The 21,481-nt window shown below is 37.2% G+C and overlaps 1 protein-coding gene across 1 annotated transcript in view; it reads left to right on the forward strand.

Annotated features, from left to right (window-relative positions):
• noc2l (NOC2-like nucleolar associated transcriptional repressor) overlaps positions 1-21,481 on the forward strand; it is a 68,541-nt gene that overhangs the window by 15,344 nt on the left and 31,716 nt on the right. Inside the window, exons 13-15 of the mRNA XM_051663001.1 lie at positions 6,401-6,514; positions 11,080-11,181; positions 16,373-16,516. Coding sequence (XP_051518961.1) covers positions 6,401-6,514; positions 11,080-11,181; positions 16,373-16,516 — 360 coding nt within the window. The remainder of the gene's footprint in view (positions 1-6,400; positions 6,515-11,079; positions 11,182-16,372; positions 16,517-21,481) is intronic.

The raw sequence follows: 21,481 nt of genomic DNA on the forward strand, positions 1-21,481 counted from the left end.
ATTATATTAGTCTGATTCATTTCAGTGAATCGGTTTGTTTGGACAGTGAACGAACTGGTTCATGGAAAGATTAACTTTGATTTGTTTATGTCAGTTATTTAAAGGAATATTCCGGGTTCAATACAGGTTAAGCTCAATTGACAGCATTTGTGGCATAATGTTAATAACCACAAAAAATTATTTAGACATCCTTCCTCTTAAAAAAAAAAAAAGCAAAAATCGAAGTTACAGTGAGGCATTTAGTATGGAAGTGAATGGGGCCAATTTTTAGAGGTTTAAAGGCAGAAATACTGTATAACAATTCTTCTGTTAAAACTCGTATTGTTTGAGATGTAAAGTTGTTTAAATCATCATTTTTTACAGTCGTTTTAGGGTTTGTTGATATTACATCGTCAGGGCAACGAAGTTGTAAAATTGGCTATAACTTTACACAGAAAAGGTTAGTAAGTGACTTTTTCACACTAAAATCATGTTAACATGCATATTGTTTATGTCTTGTGGCTATACTTTTGAAAAAAAAAAATTATGTTCACGTATTGGCCCCATTCACTTCCATTGTAAGTGTCTCATTGCAACCCTTTTTGCTTTTTTAAAAAAAAAGGAAGGACAAGTCAACATTTATTTTTGTGGTAATCAACATTATGCCACAAATGCTATCGATTGAGCTTAACTTGTATTGAATCCGGAATATTCCTTTAAATACTGCTCTTTGTTTGCTATGTTTTTGATGCACTTATTTAGTAGATGAGGGTGTTTCTTGTTTCATTTGTTATATTTAGTGTAAATGTATCTGTTCAAGTTTAATGTTGTCTTATTGAGATGATTGTTTTGGTGCCAGATAAACACTGGTGCAAAAATGTATTTAACAAAATTGCTGTCTTAAATAGTGTTAATGTAGTTGGCTACTTTTTTTTTAGTAACTTGCACTACTTTCTCAAAAGAGTAGCTTGACTGTAGTTTGGAGGTAAATACAGTTGTGCTCAAAAGTTTGCATATCCTTGGAGAATTGGTAATATATGTACCATTTTGAAAGAAAACATGAGTGAGCAGGCAAAAAATATTTTTGTTTTTATTTCTTATGGGATTCATATTCAACTGTAGGTTATAACAGAATGGCACAGTCATAAAACGAAACATGGCAACAAAGAAAAAAATGAAATTACCCCTGTTCAAAAGTCTGCATACCCTTAGTTCTTAATACTGTGTATTGCTCCCTTTAGCATCAATGACAGCATGCAGTCTTTTGTAATAGTTGTCTATGAGGCCCCAAATTCTTGCAGGTGGTATAGCTGCCCATTCGTCTTGGCAAAATGCCTCCAGGTCATGCAAAGTCTTTGGTCATCTTGCATGAACCGCACATTTGAGATCTCCCCAGAGTGGCTCGATGATATTAAGGTCAGGAGACTGTGATGGCCACTCCAGAACCTTCAACTTTTTCTGCAGTAACCACTGGAGGGTCAACTTGGTCTTGTTCTAAGGGTCATTGTCGTGCTGGAAAGTCCAAGTGCCTCCCATGCGCAACTTTTGTGCAGAAGAATGTAAATTGTCTGCCAGTATTTTCTGATAACATGCTGCATTCATCTTGCCATTAATTTTCACAAGATTCCCCATGCCTTTAGAGCTCACGGTGTATTTCTGTTAAAATACTTTCTCCCATCCCAGCTTAATATGCAGAGACAACTAAAAGTAAGCCCAGGGATGCAAACTCCTCACCTTTCTGCTAAAGTCATCTTTCCTGAAGCTAATTTGTCCAAATTGTTTGGTAACATTTTCTACATTTTCCAAATTAAAATAATTTGAAAGTGTATCTTTAGGGTTAAGCACTAAAAAAAAGCTTTAAAGAAAACAAATAAATAAATTATACATCTGGAACACCTGCTATGACTTTCTCAGCTTTTTCACCACTCATGATTTTGCATCCCTGAAGCTATTCATAGGTTAATTTTCTCAAACTGTAAACACTGTTTCTGTTTAAAGTGGTTCGCTTTTCAGTCTGACACAAAAACATTGACTCAACCAATGCTTGAGTTGGGGGCGGGACTATCTGTTTGTAATGGTTGACAGATATAGGTTTTTTTTAATTGCCGATATGGCCGGTAATGCCGATTTATCACACAATTTAATATAGTAAATATTATATACATAAAATTGTTAAATGAATAAACTTTTATTTAGCAATATATTTACACACAATTTCACACATAACTTTTAACTTTGTAAAAATAAGAAAAATATATTTAGAAAATAAGATTTTGTTTTATATGGATATGGTTTCTTCTGTCAGTTTCTGTTTAGTCATCCAATTTTTGTAATTTATTTGCACAAAGAAATTGTTAATATATTTGAAAGAAGGAAATACAGTTGAAGTCAGAACTTTATATACACTTAGGTTGAAAAATTAAAGAGTCATTAAAACTCATTTTTTAACCACTCCACAGATTTCATATTTGCAAATTATAGTTTCGTCAAGTCATTTAGGACATCTACTTGCATGACATGAGTAATTTTTCCAACAATTGTAACAGATTGTTTCACTTTTAATTGACTACCTCACAATTCCAGTGGGTCAGAAGTTTACATACACTAAGTTAACTGTGCCCTTAATCAGCCAATTAGCTTCTGATAGGCTAATTGGAATCAATTGGCAGTGCACCTGTGGATGTATTTTAAGACGTACCTTCAAACTCAGTGCCTCTTTGCTTGACATCATGGGAAAATCAAAAGAAATCAGCCATACCAGCCAAAAAAAAAGTGGACCTCCACAAGTCTGGTTCATCCTTGGGAGCAATTTCCAAATGCCTTAAGGTACCACATACATCTGTACAAACAATTGTACACAAGTATAAACACCATGGGACCACTCAGCCATTATACCGCTCAGGAAGGAGACACATTCTGTCTCCTAGAGATGAACGTAGTTTGGTGTGAAAAGTGCAAATCAATCCCAGAACAACAGCAAAGGACCTTGTGAAGATGCTGGAGGAGACAAGTATCTATATCCACAGTAAAACGAGTTCTATACCGGCATAACCTGAAAGGCTCCTCAGCAAGGAAGAAGCCACTGCTCCAAAATCACCAGACTACAGTTTGCAAGTGCACATGGGGACAAAGATCTTACTTTTTTGAGAAATGTCCTCTGGTCTGATGAAACAAAAATTGTACTGTTTGGCCATAATGACCATCATTATGTTTGGAGGAAAAAGGGTGAGGTTTGCAAGCCAAAGAACACCATCCCAACCGTGAAGCATAGGGGTGGCAGCATCATGTTGTGGGGGTGCTTTGCTGCGAGAGGGACTGGTGCACTTCACAAAATAGATGGCATCATGAGGAAGAAAAATTATGTGGATATATTGAAGCAACATCTCAAGACATCAGCCAGGAAGTTGAAGCACATCGCAAATGGGTCTTCCAAATGGACAAATGACCACAAGCATACCTCCAAAGTTATGGCAAAATGGCTTAAGGACAACAAAGTCAAGGTATTGGAGTAGCTATCACAAAGCTTTTAACTCAATCTGATAAAAAAAATTGTGGGCACAACTGAAAAAGCGTGTGCAAGCAATGAGTCCTACAAACCTGACTCGGTAACACCAGTTCTGTCTGGAGGAATGGGCCAAAATTCTAGCAACTTATTGAGAAAAGATTGTGGAGGGCTATCCAAAATGTTTGACCCAAGTTAAACAATTTAAAGGCAGTGCTACCAAATACTAACAAAGTGTATGTAAACTTATTACCCACTGGGAATGTGATGAAAGAAAGAAAAGCTAAAATAAATCATTCTCTCTACTATTATTTTGAAGTGTATTGATCCTAACTGACCTGATGATGTTTTCTACAATTAAATGTCAGGAATGATGAAAAACTGAGTTTAAATGCATTTGGCTAAGGTGTATGTAAACTTCTGACTTCAACTGTAACAACTGTACACACAGTAATCCAGCAACCACGGATGGCATGTGTGCATTAGCAAATGCATTTTCTCACAAAAGACCGAATCAAACTAAATGTACACACAGACCCGATACCGGAAAATTCACCGATTACCGATATGGTAGCCGATATATTTAATTTTTGAGCTGGAATGAAAACAGACCTTTTCTGTTTGGATTTTTCACAGATTTTGCACCGATATGACTATGCAAAGGTACTCAAAAGGCTGCTTTCTTAAACAAATATTATCAAAGAATATTTGACATTATTATTATACATAGTCAACAAATAAAGAAAAAAAAATACAATAAATAGCTTAATAAACATCAGTACTATATGTTTAGTATCAGTCAATGGCTGACCATTAAAATAAAGAAGAAATAAAAATAAAATAAATAGCTAAATAAACATCAGTACTGTTTAGTATCAGTCAAATGCTGACCATTAAAATAAAGAATAAATGAAAATAAAATAAATAGCTAAATAAACATCAGTACTGTTTAGTATCAGTCAAATTCTGTCTATATTAATACTGCCGAGTCAAGATAAACAGATAAGCAACACCGTATTCTGCTGTACAAGTTCAGGGGAACTTTCAGTGGTGGAAAACCAGACTTTTAAATATTACATTTTATAAATGACATGACTGGAATTGTTCAGTTGAAGGGGGTACCAAACTGTGAATCCTGAACAAAACAGTTTGGTGAATACATGTTTACATATTTGCTTCCACTCAACTGACAACAATGAAAGTAGCTACGTGGTTAGCTAGTTAGCTATAATCTCGTTGTCACGGAGAGTAAAAGACGGACGTTGTTTATTTTACTTTCCAGCATTGTGTCTCACCAACTAGGTAACAACATAGCGTGAAATCAACACTCATCAGACACAATTCACTACCGCACTATTGTCTGCTGAGCTGCAAAAAGATGCTGTGATATTTACCTTTCAATCTGCTACATTACTGAATGCACTGACAAACTATAGCTGGCTAACAGACATGAGTGACATGAGTTGTCAGGGACAAGGTTAATGTTATATTAGATATATTGAAAAGGGAAAATGATGGGGTCATTGTTTATAAAGTTTCCAGTATGTATTTAACAAACTAGTTAACAACTTACTGTGATGACACCGCTGAACTCCACCCTGTCTGCAGAGCCACCGTCAGTTCGGAGTCAGCTCTGTAAACAATGGAGTCGGAGCACGCTCTGCTGGACAAACTACGCTATGACACCAATTCTAAAGCATTGTTTTCTGTGTTATATGTTCTGAAAAAATGTTTTCATATCGGCGCATATCGGTAAAATATACGATATATTGGTGAAAGGCTAATATCAGCCGATAATATCGGGCACTAATATTTGCCTTATCTTTAGACAAGACATTTAAAAGTTACAGGGAACTGTTGGGGAGTGAGTGAGAGGGAGAATAAAACACGCGAGCATTCTAAACATTATGAGCTCCGGTGCATCTGTCGCGGCTCTGAGGTGCAGGAAAGTTTAGACAAGGCAATGAGCCCATTTACATGCACACCAATACGCTGATTACGCCCAAAAATCAGCTTATTTAAAAAAATCTTACAAAGCAAGAAAACCGTATTTACAAGAGATTTTAAATAATCGTGTTATTCTCTGCTTTTGACTTCAATGTGCGCACATTGGATAAGATAGGAGGAACAGCGGCAAAGGCGTTAACATGCCACGCGAAATCAGCGTAATGGTCAAAAATCTACCCGTGTTGACCGGTTTATTCTTACGCCGTTTACGATCTTACACCAAAAATGGAATGCCGTTTAATGCGTTTACATGACCACACGACGCATTGTCAGCTTAGTAAGTGTAATCGGTGTAAGAAAGTGCATACAAACACGCTCAATGTAGTACGCTGGTCTGTTATTGTAGTAACATGATGGCAAGCAACAACAAAAAGAAATCGTCTTCGGTAGCTAACATGTCTCAGACGGCTCCTTCACATCAAGCAGGTGATTCTCAATGCCCTCGCGACTTGGAAAAGGAATTGGCCAAATGAAAGAATTAACCAGCCAATGTTGATCATTTAAAAATTCCAAATATCAGCCAATTTATCGGGATCTGTGATATATCAGCCAACCTGTGTCATTTATTTCGATCAACAGAAGCGTATTCAGAAAGCTATTTGAGAACAATGTTTATTTTTGCTATTTTATTTCGTGGCACTAGTGGCACAGAAATTACACGCTTGACTAGGTTGTTGCTTAGGAAGCTATAGTTTCAAAAAGTAGCTTCCCCAGCACTGTACTGTACAAATACAAGTTACATCTTACTGCAAGTTACGAGTTAGAAAGCCCTTCAGTCATTCTTATCCTGTTTTGTGTTTGTCTGTGTAATATGTAGGCTGGTTTTGCAGTCTTGTGTTCTTGTGTGTTTCTGTGCACAAATGTCTGTGATGTGCTGGACTGATGTATCTATATGTTTGCTGTGCCCCTCAGATCCTACAGCAGGAAAACTTCAATAAGAAACCAGGCCGCATGAGTGTGAAGCCCATCAATTTTGCAGTGGTCCTCAAACTCAGCAAGACCAATCTCCAAGAGAAAGCATACAAGGTGACAGATCCTGCACACCTTTGAGTGTCAGACCTCCATAAATTCTTTCTTAAATACTTTAACTATTTTACCATGTATACTGAATATTTTCAATGTGTAATTTACTTATAAAGTCTTTTGTGGGTACATGAAAATAATTTGATTTTGCTTTGTTGAACCTATAAAACAAAATGCATGACACAACAAAAATACGAAGGGAGAACAAATACGAAATACTAGCTTTTATTTCCATGTATTTATTTTTATTTATTTTTTTATCAAAATGTGCATATTTCCTAAAACCTGAGGAAAAGTTCAAAACACAGGGCTGGGGACAAGCCAAAAGGCATCCTCATAAAGAAAGATGATTAAAAAAAAAAAAAAAAAAAGCACTTGAAATAAAAAGATATTGGATTTTTGCTGATGTAGTAAGATAATTGCCTATAAAAACACGTCGTAAAAGTTGGCATCAGCTAGTCATATTTTGCGAAATTACCATTTAGGACATCAGGGGTAATACAGTATTAATGATAACGTTAAATTATATTTGTCTTTAGTGCACGTTTTTGTGTCGAAGAAGGGGTACTTGAGAATTTCTGTGGGTGCTTTGGATGTACTTATGGCAAAAAAGTTTGGGAAACACTGCTCTAGGGTGTCCGATTTCTGATTTTACAGTCAAAGTCAGAAGTTTATATACACCTTAGCCAAATGCATTTAAACTCATTGCTTCACAATTCCTGACATTTAGAAAGAATCTACAGTCGTAGAAAACATTCCCTGTCTTAGGTCAGTTAGGATCACTACTTTATTTTAAGAATGTGAAATGTTAAATTATAGTAGAGAGAATGATTTATTTCAGCTTTTATTTCTTTCATCACATTCCCAGTGGGTCAGAAGCTTACATACACTTTGTTAGTATTTGGTAGCATTGCTTTAAAATTGTTTAACTTGGGTCAAATGTTTTGGGTAGCCTTCCACAATCTTCTTACAATAAAATGCTGGAATTTTGGCCCATTCTTCCAAACAGAACTGGTGTAACGGAGTCAGGTTTATAGGCCTCCTTGCTCGCACACTCTTTTTCAGTTCTGCCCACAAATGTTCTATCGGATTGAGGTCAGGGCTTTGTGATAGCCACTCCAGTACATTGACTTTGTTGTCCTTAAGCCATCTTGCCACAACTTTGGAGGTATGCTTGGGGTCATTGTCCATTTGGAAGACCCATTTGCGACCAAGCTTTAACTTCCTGGCTGATGTCTTGAGATGTTGCTTCAATATATCCACATAATGTTCCTTCCTCATGATGCCATCTATTTTGTGAAGTGCACCAGTCCCTGCTGCAACAAAGCACCCCCACAACATGATGCTGCCACCTCCATGCTTCACTGTTGGGATGGTGTTCTTCAGCTTGCAAACCTCACCCTTTTTCCTCCAAACATAACAATGGTCATTATGGCCAAACAGTTAAATTTTTGTTTCATCAGACCAGAAGACATTTCTCCAAAAATTAAGATCTTTTTCCCCATGTGCACTTGCAAACTGTAGTCTGAATTTTTTATGGTGGTTTTGGAGCAGTGGCTTCTTACTTGCTGAGCAGCCTTTCAGGCTATGTCAATATAGGACTCGTTTTACTGTGAATATAGATACTTGTCTCCTCCAGCATCTTCACAAAGTCCTTTGCTGTTGTTCTGGGATTGATTTGCACTTTTTGCCCCAAACTACGTTCATCTCTAGGAGACAGAATACATCTCCTCCTGAGCGGTATGATGGCTGCATGGACTTATGGTGTTTATATACATACTACATACTATTGCTTGTACAGATGAATGTGGTACCTTCAGGCATTAGGAAATTGCTCCCAAGGATGAACCAGACTTGTGGATGTCCATTATTTTTTTCTGAGGTCTTGGCAGAACTGAAAAAGCATGTGCGAGCAAGGAGGCCTTCAAACCTGACTCAGTTACACCAGTTCTGTCTGGAGGAATGGGCCAAAATTCCAACAGCTTATTGTGAGAAGCTTGTGGAAGGCTCCCCAAAACGTTTGACCCAAGTTAAACAATTTAAAGACAATGCTACCAAATTCTAACAAAAGTGTATGTAAACTTCTGACCCACTGGGAATGTGATGGAAGAAATGCTGATAAATAATTCTCTCTACTATTATTCTGACATTTCACATTCTTAAAATAAAGTATTGATCCTAACTGACCTAAGACAGGGAATGTTTTCTACGATTAAAAACTGTGAAAATCTGAGTTTAAATGTATTTGTCTAAGGTGTCCCACTTACACTTCAGCTGTAGGCCTTAAAATACATCCACAGGTACGTATGATTCAGTAAAGTGCTCACGAACACCACCTCTGTGGTCGCCATGTGCCCTTGTTGCACCCTTTTGCTGAACCTGCACTTGTGAGGACTTCAAAGCAGACTATGACCCAACAGCCCATTTGGCATGATGTGTAGACCCGGAGGAGGGCCGCTATAGCTCAGAGCCAAATGGTTTTGGAGCATCATTGAATTCTATTACTGATCTTGTTTATATTTGGCTTTCAGCACCAAATCTTGGATTATGGGTGCTTATACTATGGAAAATTGTACTGTAAAGATATATAGTTACTCCTGATCTCATGAAATCAAGGAGACCATTGTGTTTGCACCAAATGCATTACAATGAACTGATCTTTCACCAATGTTCTATACAGTCACCAGTGTATATTGACCATAATAAAATGAATTGTTCCAACTCGATACTGATTGGATAAGCAAAGGCCTTTTATAAAATGACTAAGTGTACATCTGTGCATGGTTGTGCCTAGTTGCAACATTGATTGTCAACTGCAAGCAGCCTACAGATAGGATAATCAGCTACATTACTTGGAGCTAGAATTGTTTATTCCTATAATAATAAATTTAACTGTTTATTGAACATTTTATGTATTCATCATATTGCTGTATTTTATAAAAGCAATAAGCCTGTGGTAAGATCACTATAACTTCATCTGTCCACTGTAAAATCAATGTTAATCCTTCATTAAGACATACCAGAATGCTTCATTTTTACGTAGATATCACTGTTGTTATCATGCTGTATTCACACACAAAGATACATTTGGAATGTAATGGTACTCTTAGTGCTTACAAAAATACAGCAACTTAAATGCATCAGATTTTGCTCTAGATAAGCAGAGAAACAGAGAAAGATAAGGATTTCCTCCTCCTGGGTTAGAAGCCTGTCATGTCTTCATACTGGCTGTCTGTAACTGGATTGAGGTTTGGAGATGAAAGCCTGAACATGCTGCTACACAGTCTAAAGCGTTGTGCGCTGTGTTGCTGCCAAGAGGATTGCCACACAAGCTGCAGGGATTATCCTGCTCTCCTGGTTGGCACAGGGAAGCTTTCCAATACATTCACCCGGGCTAAGACACCGCAGCCACAGGCCCCCTCAAGACGCCACTCCACCCTTGCTGTCTGGGATCTCTGGCTGACTTACTGAATCTTAAATATTTCCTGACTGGTAAGAGCAGTTACGAGCAGGGCTTTCCTACTTCCACTGTGGAGGAATGTGGCTGCGGCTGTGAATTTTAGGTAGGGCAGAGGATTTAGGCCCGATCCCTGCCCTAAACCAGGATCGGATAAGTGGGAGTGTGTGTGTATGCCAGTTGCTGAGTTAGAGATGTTAGAACTCTGTAGGTGGGCAGGGACAGGTTCTTATTTTCAATTGTTGTGAAGGGAAATCTGATTGACTGGCAAACTATTTTTCTGGGTATGCATCCCACAGGAACAGGTGTCATCTTTAATGCACATTAGTTATGAGTATTTCAGTCATGACAGCTCTTGGAATAAATTTATTGTATTGTAATGGATATAACTAGTTGGTAGGTTTGGTCTTGGCAGACTAGATCTGCTTACGCTGCAAATACAAATGCTTGCTACTGCTTGAACATACACAGACACTGTGTTGAGCAATTAAGACATGCTGCTGCACAGTTAGACATGAGACATGGTGCTGGGGGGGGGAGGGTTACAGAAAGAAAACTCGTAGCATGCTGCAATGAACCAGGCTTACCTGCAAACAACTGAGGCAATTTATATGTTAGACCAAGAGAGATCATACAAGTTGATTGGGGAACAGATTAAATGTTACAGGACCAATCAGCTTGGGCCATAGAATATGCGAGCTGAGTGGCTAACAGATTACATGTTCAAAGGACCTGTTAGCACCATGTAGAGTTTTGTGACTGAATCATTACTACTGTGACTGGTTGCCTGAGTATGGCTGTTACACACGGCGCAACAGAATGAAACCGTACGCAGGTATCTAGTGTCCAAAGTCTCATTGGCAAACAAACTGAGCCAGACCTGCACCCACCTTCACTTAAAGACCACCGCACAGCTTGTTGTAGCATAACCCGCCAGGCTGCAACTCCAATTTGAGACACGTTATGAACACCCTGGGGTTTTTTTATACACTGTTTAATTTTTCCAAGTTATGTATATGTATATAAACCAACAATTCAAATAGCACAGAGGGAGCATAATATTGCATCCAGTGTGTTCAAGTTGTGAACATTTGTGTTTTTGCTTTTTCAGGATGGTCTAGTAGAGCAGTTGTATGATCTCATCCTGGAGTACTTCCACACACAGGCCTGCAGCATTGGTTTCCCAGAGCTGGCACTGCCCACCATCATTCAGGTACTACTCATTTGTCTTAGCCTCCTGAGACCAGAGCATGACTGCTGTGTGCATTTTCCATTTCCCTTTTTGATTTGAAACTAGTAGCACCTAATAAACAAGCAAAAAAAAAAAAAGAAACGTTTTTCTAGAGCAAATAGATTTCCTAAAAATCAATGTCCACATATGTGGACAGCGAGACTATGTTGTGAAATTTGAAATAACATTAAGCTATAGAAAGTCAGATTTTTTTCATCAAATTGTTTATATTTCCAGGAGTGTTGGTTATTCATTTTATTTAGACGTTACAGACAGCTGATTCTCTGTAAAGCTGAATAAATGATTCTTATTCAAAGTAATGTCCAGCATCATCCAAGCACTGCCAACCATGTTAAAATAATATATAGCATTATAAAATTCTGAATATGTACTGATTACCATTGTCTCACGTCTGCCAAACATGTTGAGTGGTACATGCATCATCTGCAGCCTGAAACTGAACTTTTGGTTGGATTTTAGGATTGAATGCACTTAGCTGCATAGAAAGCTATAGGACGCTCCCTGGCTCACTGTTTAGTGAATGGCTTAACCTTCAGTGTGCTGTCTGTCTGCACTGGTATCAGAACAGTGCAAAATGCACCTTATTTTCATCCTAACTCCATATAAAGCCTCTGAAAGCAACATTTTTCAGCTTTTGGATGAACCCATTTATTCTCAATGTGAAAATACACAGTAAATATATAGGAATGAATTTACTAATGCTAATGAACTGAATCATGTTGCACAGTGATAACAAAATTAAACATAACAAAATGTATTTAAAATGAAACTTAATGACCATAGATGTGTTAAGAGTTGAAAGTTATTTAGAATCATTTATTTTGAGGAAATGCAGTGCCAGTGTCCACATATGTAGACATTAGTGTTGTCAAAAGTACCGGTACTTCGGTTACAAGTCAGTACTAAAATAAAAAAGATGTAATGATGCAGTTGTGCTCAAAAGTTTGCATACCCTGGCAGAAATTGTGAAATTTTGGTATTGATTTTGAAAATATGACTGATCATGCAAAAAATATTTTATTTAAGGATAGTGATCATATGAAGCCATTTATTATCACATAGGTGTTTGGCTCCTTTTTAAATCATAATGATAACAGAAATCACCCAAATGGCCCTGATCAGAAGTTTACATACCCTTGAATGTTTGGCCTTGTTACAGACACACAAGGTGACACACACGTTTAAATGGCAATTAAAGGTTAATTTCCCACACTGAGCAGGCTAGATACTGAGCCATGGGGAGCAGAAAAGAACTGTCAAAAAACCTGTGTAACTAGGTAATGGAAATTATAAAGATGGAAAAGGATATAAAAAGATATCCAAAGCCTTCAAAATGCCAGTCAGTACTGTTCAATCAATCATTAAGAAGTGGAAAATTTGGGGATCTCTTGATACCAAGCCAAGGTCAGGTAGACCAAGAAAGATTTCAGCCAAAACTGCCAGAAGAATTGTTTGGGATACGAAGAAAAACCCACAGGTAACCTCAGGAGAAATACAGGCTTCTCTGGAAAAAGACGGCGTGGTTGTTTCAAGGAGCACAATATGACGATACTTGAACAAAAATTAGCTGCATGGTCGAGTTGCCAGAAAGAAGCCAATGCCACAAAAAAGCCCGGTTACAATATGCCCGACAACACCTTGACATGCCTCACAGCTTCTGGCACACTGTAATTTGGAGTGACGAGACCAAAATAGAGCTTTATGGTCACAACCATAAGCGCTATGTTTGGAGAGGGGTCAACAAGTATTGTGCTCCTTGAAACAACCACACCGTCTTTTTCCAGAGCAGCCTGTATTTCTCCTGAGGTTACCTGTGGGGTTTTTTTTTTGTATCCCGAACAATTCTTCTGGCAGTTGTGGCTGAAATCTTGACCTTGACTTGGTATCAAGAGATCCCCGAATTTTCCACTTCTTAATAAGTGATTGAACCGTACTGACTGAACCGGCTTTTTATATCCTTTTCCATCTTTATAAAGTTCCATTACCTTGTTATGCAGGTCTTTTGACAGTTCTTTTCTGCTCCCCATGGCTCAGTATCTAGCCTGCTCAGTGCATCCATGTGAGAGCTAACCAACTCATTGACTATTTATACACAGACACTAATTGCAATTTAAAAAGCCACAGGTTTGGGAAATTAACCTTTAATTGCCATTTAAACCTATGTGTGTCATCTTGTGTGTCTGTAACAAGGCCAAACATTCAAGGGAATGTAAACTTTTGATCAGGGCCATTTGGGTGATTTCTGTTATCATTATGATTTAAAAAGGAGCCAAACAACTATGTGATAATAAATGGCTTCATATGATCACTATCCTTAAATAAAAGACAGTTTCTTTGCATGATCAGTCATATTTTCAAAATCAATGCCAAAATTTCACAATTTCTGCCAGGGTATACAAACTTCTGAGCACAACTGTACCAGTGTTTCTGCAGTACCGGTAGTACAGAGCACCGACTCAATCCGATACCAGCGCGCAGTATGACTGACACATGACAGCTTTAAAATGGTCACAGGCTTAATTTGAACGCATTCTCTGTTGCTCCTTTTACACTGAAATGAACAGTTAATCTCCTAATGTGATTTATTAAACCGCTGAAGGTTACAATCTTAGCGTGGATGAGCTGCGTATTTTAAATGAATGTATAAATCCGACCGCCCATACTCTGGAAACTCCACAGACATTTGAGAATCATTCACAATGTTTGAGATGAAGAAGCAGAGCATTAATCCACTGTGAACCACGCAGCACATGTAAAATATATATTTATATAATTAAAATAACAGCATTTGCGCTTTAATCTCAACTCAACTTTATTTATATAGCATTTAAAACAACTATATATATATATAATTTTCCTTCCTCATGATGCCGTCTATTTTGTGAAGTGCACCAGTCCCTGCTGCAGCAAAGCACCCCCACAACATGATGCTGCCACCCCCATGCTTCACGGTTGGGATGGTGTTCTTCAGCTTGCAAGTGCTTCACAGTAATACAATTTTAAACATAACATTTCAAAATTACCACATACACAAACACCAGTAATCTAAAATACAAACACTCCAAAACTGTGCCCTAGATTTCATTTGTCAGACTCAAAGGACAGTGTAAAGAGAAAAGATTTCAGACGTGACTTAAAAGTCTTCAGTGATCACACTACGCTGTATTGCGAACTGTTTATCTGGAAAAGTGAAGCTTCCAGCAAAAAGCGCGTCATAATAAAAGGATGATTCAAAATAAAAGCTAGATGCTTGAAATTGAAGAAATAAAAAAATTTTAATAAAAATATTTTAATAATACAACTGTATAGTAAAATGTAATATTCTCTGTAGTAATAATAATAATAAAGATAATGAATCAGTTTATCACTAGCAAGACAGCTGTTGCTAAAGGTTTGGCAAAAACATGCAATATGTTAAAAAGTTATATTTTCACTTATAAGTTTTCAGAATTAATTGATTAGATACCGTTTTGATGATTAAACTTTAAAACGTTCTGGAAAATAATTATAATTATTAAAATAATTATTAAAAGTAACTAAACTTATGTGTTCAATAGCACATTATCATATTAGGATATTTTTGCTGTGGTATCAAAATTGGTATCGAGAACCATGAAATTTCACTGGTATCGGTTCCGACTACTGAAATGTTGGTACCGTGACAACCGTGTTGGTACTGGTAGACACCATGTTTATCAGAGTGCTGACGTGTGAAAAATGAACAGATTTTTTTAAAGCGGCATATCAAACTAAACTAGAGATGCTACTCTTTACAACCAAACAGGTTTCAATGAAAAAACATAAAAATATTTCTTATCGGAGGCACTGCGTCCATAGGAGAGCTTCAAGGAAACCGACAGCATGCTGTTGTGACACGTGACTTGGTGCGGCAGAAGTTTAACCCTTTAAATGACAGTCGAGAGTCTTGTGAACAGTATTCAGTCGGTTTTCATTCATTTAAATTATGCTTTGCAGATAGCGAAGCCAAAATACAGTGTCCACGCATGTGGACGCGGGGTTGCACGAGGTTAGAGCTGCTCCTTGTTCTTTCCTTTCTAATAAAAACATGTGCCCCAGTGCAAACATGTATGCTGAACAGGGCAGAAGAATAGAGTGTGCACATCAATTGTATTTACAGTAATAGCTCTCGTTGCAATGTTATTATTTAATTGTTTTTGTGCAACCTGATCTTTTATGTTGGTTCATCAACTGCTGGGCTCACATCCTCATTGAGAGGTGTGGAAGGCAGTGCCACATTATGCAGTTCAGATAACATAAACACACACACATACGTTCACATGCTTTAGTCTAGTTCATTTCAGTCCTCACACCTCAACCTTATAAAACACCTTAATACTTGCGCCAGCATTCACACTAACAGTTCACACATGCAAATGTCACATGTTTGTTTTTCTATCATGGTGGATACTATCTCTATTGTTTTTATACTGAGCTAATAATATTTTTTTTTATCCCCTAACCCTAAGAAACTTTATCATATTTTTTTTTATTAAGACATTATTTATTTTGTTTATTAAGCTGTTTTCCCCATCTATTCACCATCACTCCTTTCAGCCCTCACACACACACACACACACACACACACACACACACACATACACATACACACAATGGCCACATCCTCTGTTCTGGCCAAAATTGAGCCCTACTCAGTGCTGTTTAATAGTCAGGTTATTAATTAAGTTTTTATTCCATTGGCCCATTTGGATTTATTTCATAATATCCACTTCTGGCTCTTCCGTACTTTTTCTTAGCAGAAGTTTTAAAAGACACATCACTTAGAAAGCGCCAAATACAGCAAAAATTGGAAAAATGTACTCTGTACTCACCAAGTTTCAAAACTTTCAACATTTCATTTTTTTTTTTTTTACTGTATGTGGCTCAATACTTACAGAATTTCTGTGATAATTCTTCTTTTTTTTTTTTTTTCAGACAGTTGTCTTTGCAGTCTGAATTCTCTCTTGTTGCTTAATAGCATTTATGACAAAGGATTATTCATTATGTTGTTTTGAATCAACTATCATAATATTTTTCTTCCTTCTAACTTGTTCACAGCAGTGTAACAATTTCATGGCTCCACTGTTTCTTTACTGTCTCTCACACACACACTCTCTCTTGTTCTTCTCCTCAGCTGAAAGCGTTCTTAAAGGAATGCAAAGTGGCCAGTTACTGCAAGCAAATGCGGCAGCTGCTGGAGAAGATACAGGAGAACTGCAGTTACATCACAGCACGCAGACAGAAAGCTGCTTTCGGTGTGGCTGATGCCACGGCTGTGGTGAGTACATGCATGTGTGCTTACGTTTGAGTCCGTTCACACCAGGCCATGTGATCTGACAAACTGTGATGAAAGACAACATGTTATCAAAATTTATCCTATTTACTTTCTTAAAAAATGTCCCTGGTCTTTTTGTGCAGGATTAGTCAGTGATTATAAAAAAAAAAAAAAAAAGCAGTATTAGTAATCAAAATGATTCTAATATCATGGGGAAAGATATGATTAACCTGGAATATAATAGCAAAATGATCATAATCCAATCAAATCTGGATAGAAACCCTACAAATCCTTCTTAATCTTTTTCACACTGAAATACATCACATTACGGTAGTTAATGCATCATGAACAGGGTTCCCATAGTCATGGAAAATTTCAATTGTGATTTCCATGCCTGGAAAAGTCATGGAAATTAAAAAAATCTTAAAGTCATGAAAATTTCTGTAGTGAATATACATTTTTCCAGTTATGCTGTGCTCTGAATTATTTCATTGGCTACAAATTACTCTTTAAGAAATCTTTCTTAGTTTACTCTGTGCACTTTTTTTAATACACCACGAATGATCACGTCAAAGATTTTGATATGTATTTCTGTTTGACCACAAGGTCACTGTATACTTTGTACCTTTTATTCTGTATGTTTTATTTGTAGCATGTGTCTAAGCTCAACTGAAGTGCTAACTGCTCTAGAACTCGCCAAATGAGACGAGCAAAGTTTTCTTTCTTTTTTTTTTTTACCTCTTCAGCTTTACCTTAAAAATGTAATTTGTTTTTTTTCTTGTCTGTTTGCATATTTGTGTAAATAATCTAATGTTATATCTTTGATGTCCAGAACAAAATATGCAGTCCAGCAGGAAAAGCATTCTTAAATCATTGGAAATGTGTCCATGAAACAATGGGGGTGGTGCATGAACTAAAAATTAGACTTAAGTCTGGATGAGAACAAAAAAAAAAAAAATGTCTAGTACTTGCTGCCATCTAATGGAATAAAATGAGAATTTTTTGAGGGAGATGGAGTGAACAGAACCAGAATTACATGTTTACAAAGTTTGGGCAAAAAAAATATTCTATTCATCATAAGATTGTAAATGTATACAATAGATTTGATGCCACGATGTCATCATTTTCATACCGGTGCAGTATCGCGTTCAAAACTGGTTATACCGGTAATACTGTTGGTTGGACACTCGGATGTGAATGCACCCTTGAGCTAAAACAATGTAAGATGCAACAAGCAGAATGCAGGTGTATGGAGGCGCATTTTTAAGTTCTTTTTTAACTGACAAGCTGTCAGCTGTCAAAAAGGTCCACCTAGAGCATAATAACATTGGAAAACAATTGAAAAAGCACTGACGGAACAGCGAACAGCCCCATCACTTAAAATGAAAAGGGTAAGACCAGGGAGAAAGAAAAAAAAGTTCTATCCATGTTTCCTTCTCATAAACACTGCCTTTCCCAAAAAGAACGAATCAATGGAGCCAGTATTTGTTCAGTTAAGGGTTTACTTCTCTGTAATAAATATGCATTTTCCGCTTTTAAAGTTCAACAAAAAGCACACTCCATTTAAAATTGGGCTCATCCGTTTATAGTATTTGGCTTATGTGCTAATACAGTATCACTAAAATTAAATTTGGCATTTTAGGGCCACTGTTTTTATGCATGCAACTCACCAATAGTTGAACCTGATGCGAGTCTGCAGCTGGATGCATCTCTAACTCACGCTGAAGGTGTCGGTGTTTCGTGTCAATTTCTCTCAAATTTGCTACATGTTCGGGTGCAGTTTGGATGCAGTTTGTGATTCTCTAAAATACGGGGCAACTGCGTCCCGCCTCGCAGAGTTGTCGCTGTCATTTAAAAGTAACGTCTTCTGTAAGTGCTCGTACACAGTCATTTTAAAATGTTGATGAAGAACATCTGGCTTTCAATGCATTCATTTAGTTTTATTTATGAGTTGCAAACATGTTAGGCGACTTTATGTAGGCAATTCTATTCCTGTGGCAATTAATATAGGAACTGTTGTCATTAAGTTTCTTTCATAATGTTTACCCATATTACCTGTAAAAAAAAATTTGCACCGGTGTTGTTCTATGTACCGAGAATAACCGGTAACATTGTATACCATGGCAAACCTAGTATACATATTATTTATGAATAAATTTAGTGGGTTTTTTTGTTTTTTGGGGGGAAAATTTGCAGCGTAGCGCAAAATGTCAATATTGTGGTCCATTTTCCCAGAAGAGAAAGACTTATTTTTAAATTCATATTGTTTTGATCAACTTTAAGGAGTAGCACTAGCAGATAGATGACCACAACAGACATGGACTAAAAGCCATAAAACTATAATTCTGATTTCATGGGGTCTTTAACATTTTTAGCCATTTGTTTTGACTAATTCCAACAACCCAAGGTTTTCTCGTTCTCTGTTTTTCCCAATTATGTGGTTACTATAACATCACCTCTAGTCAGACAGTTGTAAGCTTTGAGACCAGACATGGCAGAGAGATGTTTATTTTAACTACAAACGCTGACTGGAATCTCCACAGTTCCTCCTCTTTCCACCCACCTCAAACACACCCGGCCTTCCGTCCCCTCACAGGTGACTGCTGGTCGCCCACAGTCTCTATTAAAGTGGTGTGTGTTCAAGAGCCCTGTGTATTTAAGTGTGAACACATCTGAGTGTGTGTTACTGTGGCCAGTTGAAACCAGCATGTGGTGGTTGGCCTGGGGCCTGGTTGACCACACCACCTGTAGGTCAGGAAATGTAGTAACAGGTCCTCAGACAGACACACATGGCCACCGTGACACAGAAATACAGACCGCAGTCATCATGGGGCTTGATGCTGGATCGGTGGCGGATATGAGAGCAGATAGGGAGTAATGGAGCAGAAAGCTTTCTAATGCCATTTCTCTCAGCGAGTCTGAGGAAGACGAGCAGACATTAAGTGCTTAGTTTGCGAGCATCTGTTAACGTTGAACCAGTCGCTGATTGAAGCAGAGCCTGTGTGTGTTGACTGGGTTGGTAATGAGAGATGTCAAAAGTACTGGTACTTTGATACTAAGTTGATACTTAAATAATAAGTGTTTCTGCAGTATTAGTATTGCAGAGTAATAACTCAATCGGTACGCATAAGAATGCATTGTGAATTTGTGCGTGCTTTGTGAAAAGAGCTCGCACCTTGCAGTGCACAACAGTCTGGTTCTGGAAGTAAAAATCCCATTCATTTCTTTAATAGGGGAATTGATTTTTAACCACAACTTAAACTTTTAAAGACAGATCTACCTCGATCTCTGAGGTTGTTAATGGTATATGCTTCTGTTGAAGCCATCAGTCTGTGCTTTTTCAACTTAATTTTTTTCAAAAGTCAAGTTTAATAGTGGAATTTGTGGAGAATAACTACACTAACCGGAATCCGGAAGAAAAAGATCTGATCGAGAATGGAGTCGGTGTGACTACACTCTCAAACTGCTTATTTATTTGGAGGGCTGGGCAATATGACGATATATATCGTGGCGATGATATAAAATGTCAATCGATAGAGATTTTGCTATATCGTGATATGTAAATATGTGCGCAGCGTGGGCTTATCTATCAGTGGGCAGGGCTTCATGTGAGACTGAGAGAATTTAACATGAACAGAGTTTTTATGGTATAAAAAAAATTTTGGCAGCCGCCAAAGCAAATTCAATTAAATTCATCTCGCGCTTGGTGCTTCATAAGTGCTTAATATGCTTCTCACCTGGAGCACAGAAATGCGCACGAGTCCAGCAGACTTCCCGGTATTTATAGGAGAGCACCATGCGGGATCATTCGCACTACATCTCTACAGAACGGGATTACTCCCAAACAATACAAGAAAATGAAGAGGAACTTATTAAAACTGGTGTGACATTTGTAGTGTAGGTTTACAAAAGCCAACACAGCGCAGAAATATGTCATCTGCAAACTGTGTCACATGACTATAATCACTCGTAACACATGCTGTTTGTTTTACTTCCTCAAAAGCCAAAAGATGCGCTCCGCAGGCTGCTGAGAATGTTTCCTCATTTTGTAAGTCGCTTTGGATAAAAGCGTCTGCTAAATGAATACATGTAATGTAAATGCATTAATTCGGTCATACGTTTTTTTGCAAGAAGTATTTAAGTATTTAATATTTATATTCTGCAAGATGTGTTTGCATAATTTGATATTTTCTACAAGTGTTTATTTTAGTTTGATTTTTTTATTTATTTTTATTTATTTTTTTGCAGTATTTTCTTTGTTGTATTGCTTTGGGAAGATCTTGAGTTTCTTGAGGAAAGTTTATATTAATAATAATAATATTGGTCAACATCTCAGACTAAAATTTGGCATAATGTGAAATTTAGCATTATGGTAAGAATGATTTAAAACCTTATATAATACTATATTGTGATATATATTTATTTTTGATTATTTATTTTATTTACCTTTATTTAACCAGGAAAAAGACTCACTGAGATAAAAGATTTATTTTGCAGGAGTGTCCTGGCCAAGATAGGCAGCCAAGTTTGTATATACAATTATACAACAAAGTTGCAACATACAATACCAAATCCAACATAAAACAAACAACCAGTTAAAAACATTTACACACCATTAATTCACTCTCTAGGTTACGTAATACAGTTTTAAAATGACTATAAGATACCAAGTTTTGTAGCTTCATCTCTGTCTGGACAAGATTCCAATCCGAGGTGGCGGCATATTTGAAGGAAGTTTTACCAAGCTCAGTTCTGACAATGGGCACACAAAGATTGTAACTTGATTGAGAACGTAATGAGTAATTGCCAGGCAATTTCTGTTGAATAAAACAACAAAGATAAGAGGGCAGATAACCCAATATGGCTTTATATATCAATAAATACCAGTGCATTTTTCTTCGAACATTCAACAAAGGCCAAGCAACTCTTTTGTATAGTTCACAATGGTGTGTTGAAAATTTACAATCA

The sequence above is a fragment of the Myxocyprinus asiaticus genome, chromosome 29, assembly GCF_019703515.2.
Source record: "Myxocyprinus asiaticus isolate MX2 ecotype Aquarium Trade chromosome 29, UBuf_Myxa_2, whole genome shotgun sequence".
NCBI lineage: Eukaryota > Metazoa > Chordata > Actinopteri > Cypriniformes > Catostomidae > Myxocyprinus > Myxocyprinus asiaticus.